At 37.8% G+C, this 6,784-nt stretch overlaps 1 protein-coding gene across 1 annotated transcript; it reads right to left on the reverse strand.

Annotated features, from left to right (window-relative positions):
• Positions 1-547: 547 nt before the first annotated feature.
• Positions 548-6,784, reverse strand: LOC113762076 (RNA-binding protein 2-like). Its single transcript, XM_027305330.1, has 9 exons — positions 6,691-6,784; positions 6,411-6,532; positions 6,010-6,295; positions 5,870-5,931; positions 5,710-5,791; positions 5,168-5,272; positions 4,948-5,014; positions 1,330-2,094; positions 548-1,181 (listed from the first exon to the last, which is right to left on the reverse strand). Exons 1-6 carry the CDS (start codon positions 6,782-6,784, stop codon positions 5,178-5,180), a joined length of 741 nt encoding a protein of 246 aa, XP_027161131.1. The 3' UTR covers positions 548-1,181; positions 1,330-2,094; positions 4,948-5,014; positions 5,168-5,177.

The following is a 6,784-nucleotide window of genomic DNA, read 5'->3' on the forward strand; positions in this document are numbered from 1 at the left end:
CAGTAGATTGGCTTTAAACAAATGACTTTGCCCTTTGCTCAAAAACTCGACTGTTCCCCCCTGAGATAATTTAGCAGCAGTGACGACATGTACGTGCTTGTAAAAAAAAAAAAAAAAAATCTCAACATCTCTGATTGCTTACTGTGCATTTGTGTCTGCATTAATAAGTGATATCAATCGTATTTATATCACTCGTTGTATTTATTTTTAAATAATAAAAAAAAAAAACATCGTTTGTAATCCACTGACCATTTAATTTCTTACTTAATAATCTAGTGCACGTGTCGCATGGATAAGCATTTCAGTACTCATTATTTGAACCTGTACCACTTGCTAATTCTTTGTGCATCTAATTCCAACCTGCACCATTAGGCACATATCTTCTTTCCTCTTCCACTTTTAACATTTTCATTTTTTGCAGATTGGCGTAAAGTTGCAGTAATCCTCTGAAAATAAATATATGCGACGCCGATAAGCATTAGTCAGAGACCGTTGAGGTAGGAGGGGGGAGAGAGTTACCTGTTTGGACAGGGGAAGGGGAGGAGTGTGTCAAAAGGACGCCGGTCCAATTTTCAGTTTCATATTATTACAAGAGTACACTTACCACCAAAGTGACACCCAAATATTGCACTTGGATGGTTACTGCTTCTGTGAAATGCCACGTAATTAGCATGCTCATATGGCGATTTCGGTTTGTAATGAGAAGCCAGTACCGTTCTAATGTTATATCTTAATTAGAAGATTCTAATGGTTCAACTCCCAAAAAAATCCGGATTTTCTCTGCTCCACCCATATAATATGTAGGAAGTAGGAACCACCCCAACCAGTGATTAATCACGTCGACTCTCGGACTTTAAAACCACAAATCAGATCAATTCAACAACCAGTCCACCGATCACAATTCCGCTCACCACCTGCCTTCTATTCTTCCTCTGTCGCATTCTTCTTCTTCTTCTTCTCCCCCCCGCGTCTTTCACAAAAGCAAAAGCGATGTATTAACTTTCTCCATTTCTAATCAGCCTCTCCCCTCTGCAACTCGTCTCAATTTTAAGCAAGAGACGCAACAGCCAGGATAATCGCAGAAAGCATCTTGCACCCAAAGACAACGCGTGGACGAGTCACTTCACGGTCAAAACTTAAAAACTGCAGTTTCTCATAAAATTGGCAAGCCAAGAGCACATCTATCAAACGCAAAATATATAGAGGAATTAAGATGGGTGGTAATTGCAGTGCTCTAATAAATGACACCTGAAAAGACAGTTCTTCCTCGTAGATAAAAATTACACTGAAGCAAGGGGGAAAAAAAAAACTATGGCAGACACACTATACCTTAGAACAGTAGTGCCTATTCAAAACAAACCAAAACCTAGGCACACAATCACCGTTACTATATCTCCAAGAACAGGTGAGAACCGTCACACAGAAGTAGACTCGACAGACAGACATAATCCAACTGACAGGAAGTCGCCCATTAGAAATATAGCTACATGAACTGGAATCACAACCCTTTAGGCGGAAGGACCATACCTTGCACTCCAGCCAAACGTATCAGAGAAGTCAGACACGCATAACTAGAATGGATCCAAAAGTAAGCCACGCAAGTAACAGAGCGCTGAAATTTACAGCACATCATCACCTGCCAAAGGAAAGCCACGTGTTGCACTATCATTAGAGGTGCCATGATTACTGATGCTAAATATCTATTTATAACGCATAGAAGCAGCCAGAATATAAGCAGCTTGAAATCATAAGAAAGCAAAGACACCAAAAAAGAGCCCCTAGAAACTTCCTAGGTAGAAAAGCCGATAAGGCTATCCCAGCAAGTAAAGACGATAATCTCCATCCTGCAATACAGATAGCAATCAGCGTACTAGCAGTCTTAACAAGAGAGCACTCTTTTAGTGAAAATGACAAATATATGTTGGACCTGACCTTGCACACTCCAATCAGCTTCGGTATTTCTGAGGAAATGATTAAAACTAACATTCAAGGATATTCAGTTTCCGATTCTTGGTTTATCTTCTATGCCTGATCCCAACGACAGCTGCAAAGCTGACATGAGAATCTCGGAAGCTAAAAAAGTTTGCCCTTCTCCTGCAGACCACCAAAGCTCTACATGAACTACATTCTGTAGAAGTATTTAATTCATTTAGACATCGCAATATAAAAAACATTAGCATTTATCAAATCTCATATATCTTCTAACATAACATATTTGACAGGTACCAATTGATTCAAACTATGATATAGACAATAAATGTGATCCCCACACATTTCTGTTCAAACAATCATCAATTTAGTTTGCAGCTCATTTTCGACATAAAATCTAAACGGTTTTTGAGATTTACTAAGATCTAGGGGTTGTTCTTTAAACAACAGTTTGGTTTGACTTAAAGCTCGCTATCTATCCTCATTAGCTATTCCACCTACTTAATGCAGCTTTCAAAACCATTCTTTACAACGAAGATCAGAAGCTTGGATGCAAAATTTTGATTTAAGAAGAGTAGTGCAAGGCAATTTTCTAGAAAAACCATTAAACAAAAATTCCAACAGATACATGCATACAAGTCTCAAGCCACATTTCAATTTATTCTACTTTATTTGTAGAATTAATATTCATAAATTACTTATTTTATTACTTTTAGGATCTATGATGCACTTTTAGACTGATCAGTAAATTGATGGAATTTGAAAGTAATCTTCAAGCCCTCAGATGAGCTAAGTTTCCAGTTTTTAGTAACCTCTTTCCAAAAAGCACTTTTACACACTTACTGTCTGTTTCCTTTAATTCCAATGGTTATACTCTCATTTTAAAGAAAGACAGAAAGGCAAGTCCACTTACTCTTTTTGAAAAATGACTAATCTTACGTGTATCAAAAACTAAAATGGCTACCATATCGTCAATCTCAGGGTCCCTTGGGACTGTAAAGACTAATGTATCTTTTTAAATGGCATAAGTCAGTTTAGAGTCATCATTACAAAGGTGATTATGAATTAATTAATTTATCAAAAAGGGGGAGAGAGTAAAAGCCATCCAAAAGTGGCCTAGCAAATTTGGAAAATCATTAATGTAAAGCTTAACTAGTATTGCAGTGAGACAGCTCATTGATGATACGATAAAAGAATCATTGCTGCAGAGAGAGAAGGATGACAACTATGAACTACCATTGTTCAAATCTATTTAGCAGTACAAAGTTTCACACCACAATGAACAGAGTGTTACCAGAACCTACACGTAACTAAGTAAGACAAAATAACAAAGCTCTGAGAGTGTTATCAGGACCTACACGTAACTAAATAAGACCAAAAAACAAAGCTCTGCATGAATGCTAGTTTCAACCATATAATGAAAAATCAAATTTACTTCTCCCACCCACAACGTAAACAGGAAAAAAAGACTAAGAAGGCAACAATCTTAGTACCAATACCTATAGAGTGGAACTAGCTATAACTCGTCACACATTATTTGAAGGCCTACCAAGGGGAGATGGCACGAAGAAAAGTAGAGGGAAGGGTGAATGTATTGACCTCTAGAAAGTATCACGGAAATCAGGGTTGTGTCAAATGTCACGGGAAAATTTACCAGTTGCGTATTTTCCCAGTTGCGTTCAAGGTTGGCAAGTGGAGAATAATCAGTTTCCCTTAATTGTTTCTCTAAAAGCTCTCAATATTAGTAGAAAACTTACATATCTTTTCACCTGATATGGTAATTAATATTTAGCCATAACAAAGGACCACAACTTGAAGAGATACAAAAACTATTAGCTTTTCTCTTTTAGCAAGTAAGATGTTCACCGAAATCTTATCCTGCAGTCTTAGAAGGTGCAGTAAATGTGATTTACTTAGTAGCACATTTTCTAACGAACAAAATTCCATTTTTTACTACAGCCTTTAGATAGGCTAGTTGTGCTTAGTGAAGCATCATGCAGAAAAGATTGAAAAGATCAGCTATTACTCCAATTACGATCTAAGCTGAAAAGAGACGGAATCTGTATTACTGCACTACGATGTTATAGTAAATTTTGGATCCCCTTCTCCATAGCTCAGTTTGTTATGCCTCAAACAGCATGTGTGCTTTGACATTTGATGCAGAAAATAACACCAATTAATATGCATAAATTTTGGATGCAGCCCCTAGCATTAAATGGTCATTTTGGAATAAGTATAACAGAAGAACTCTGAAGAAGGCATGCCAGGACTAACTAGGTAACATTAGTTGTTCTGCCATCGTTAATATGGTAAACTTTAGTTGGTCTATTACAGATTTTATGGCTTGAGTAAGCTTGTAGCCTGATTTGCTTACCAGCCTTGAAATCTTTCTGCAAATGTGACATTCTAAAACATTCGAAAGGGAGCATTGTCAAGTATATGGACAACGGCTCTGACACATAATCTATACATGTAACAGTGCAGACAATGACTAAAAAGATTTAATAGAATCTCAGAGACTACTTCCCACCATTAGAATAGCACTACTAAAGTCACTAAATCCTGGCTCAAGTGACTATCACTTTGATTTGCTTAGCATTGCTTTTCAATCCATTTTTCCTTGTCTTTTTCTTTCTTTTTTCCCCCTTATTCCTGACTGCTTAGCACCAGTCCAGCTCCCAAAAAAAAATCGTATAAACTTGTCGACAACTAAAAAAATCGTATAAACACGGATAGCGAACAGAACATGTACCATATGCAGAGTACTACACTCTAAATATCATAATATTACCTGAAAATCAAGTTAGTAATTTAAAAGAGTGTCATAAGATTCATATGTAACCAACTCTTTAAGCTCTACATGGAAATTATGGTAATATCCTCAGATAGAAACACTAGCCATCCAATAAACATGACAACATCAGAGTCTAGTGAAAGTCTGAGACAGAAAATAAAGAAAAACATAAGCTAAGGGCCATTTAAACTCCAGCATCCAACCCTTGAAAAATGAGAACCCACCCGATTCAAGCTGAACCCAGGAAAACCACCCATCTGGAGTCTGTACTAACTTACACAATCTGAGTGCCTACAATAGAAGCAACATTTTGTGAAAACCAAAATAATACAAAGATATTCAAAACTCAGTAGACTTTAGTCACCATTGCGGTGGTTCTCAGATTGCAGTTGCCATAAACTTCTACATATGAGAGTGTAGAACAGATCACCTGTCACCTTATACCTCATCATTTTCAACGGTACCCACCAGCCAACCTTGCAGCCGGGTGACGAGCAAATTGCAATATCAAACGGACAGAAAGAGGATCAAGCTCATCAAATTTGTAACCTGCAAATAATATTTGACTACTTCACAATTCATATCTAAAATTAGTTCAACTGACAGGCTCATAGACATCAACAAATCTCAAAATCCAGCTATTACCCCATCATATATACTCAATGCTCTCCAATGAAAACGCCCATATGTTACACTACCTAGTTTGGAAAACCAGCATGAGTACATATTTGGAGGTCAACCAAGAGGCATGTAAAATCCTGTCTAAATTCCATCCATTTTCTAGACGGCAACTGGTTTTATGCCGTCGGAGGTGTAACTTAAAAGTCGCAATATTCCTCTAACAAAGAGCACACTAACCCGATCACTGACATGATACATAATCATCTTCTTTCATATATGTCATGAAAAACAAAGATAGTAAGACTACCCTCACAACCACCAAATAAAGCATCCATTGCTATATAAGAGTGTGATTATCATCTCACCTTGCAAAGCATCCTTAACAACAGCTGCATGAGCGGGACTAACAAAATCCACAAAACAAAGTACTGATGGATCACCACCATGCTGCACGAGTTGCAAGGCGGTGATTTTACCAATAAATTAAGCAATAAATCACAAACATAAATCCAAGCAAAGGCTTACATATTTTGGCTCTTTCCTTATAAGTCTCAATTCTTGATAGCCTTCAAAGCAGCGAAACAGATCTGCAGAAAATGGAGTAAAGGAAACAACAGAGGAACTATAGGAGTAAAACCACTAGTTTGCATGTCGCAGAAGGATACGAGCAACTTCCCGCCGTCTACAGTCTGAAGGCAAACCCAGCACAAACAATGTCCTGGAAGCATCAGATGGAACAGAATTTGTTGGTATTCCACCCTGCAAAGTCATGCTTTGGCTATCCTTTCTTCTTGCTGGATTGGATCCCATAACACTGAGTTGAGCTGGATTGGATCCCATAAAACTGAGTTGAGCTGGATTGGATCCCGTAACACTGAGATCAACATGATGATCTTTAAATCCGCCATCCACAGACCGGGCAGATGTTCCCCCAATATGAGGCGACATTTTCTGTTCAATTGCAATAGTATGTCAGAGATACACAACACCCCTAAACAGAGAAAGAAAAGAAAAAGGGTAACTAATTTGAGACCCCAAGTCTAGATTTTTAATAAGAACTGATTACCGAGCACTGGAGGTAAAAATCGTAGGATGCTCCAATGGGGTCAGTGTCTACAATTACACGGGTTTCTCCTCTTCCATCCCCACGAGCATAAAAACTTGAGAAACTAAGGCTGCTAGGGTCATCTGTGACGTGGCAGAAAATAGAAGTCCATATTATCCCGATTCACAAACCGACAAAATGATGGATATAGATTTAAGAAATGGAAATGCGAGTCAGGATTAGAAGGACAATAAATGATCTCAGCTATTTAAAATATACAATAGATACACCATCACCATACCTAACAAATAAAATTTGAGAACCACTATCATAGCTATCATCATTCTTGCCCTTTTCTTTCCACACCCAAAAACAGAAAAGGGCAACAGAGTCAT

This window comes from Coffea eugenioides, chromosome 2 (genome assembly GCF_003713205.1).
Source record: "Coffea eugenioides isolate CCC68of chromosome 2, Ceug_1.0, whole genome shotgun sequence".
Classification (NCBI taxonomy): domain Eukaryota; kingdom Viridiplantae; phylum Streptophyta; class Magnoliopsida; order Gentianales; family Rubiaceae; genus Coffea; species Coffea eugenioides.

Excerpts from the sequence above, each read along its gene's own strand:
- LOC113762076 (XM_027305330.1), bottom strand. The coding sequence starts at position 6,784 with ATGACTCTGTTGCCCTTTTCTGTTTTTGGGTGTGGAAAGAAAAGGGCA. Across the intron at positions 6,533-6,690 it reads TCTCAAATTTTATTTGTTAG|ATGACCCTAGCAGCCTTAGT; the intron begins GTATGGTGATGG and ends GCCACGTCACAG. Across the intron at positions 5,273-5,709 it reads TGTTAAGGATGCTTTGCAAG|GTTACAAATTTGATGAGCTT; the intron begins GTGAGATGATAA and ends TATTATTTGCAG.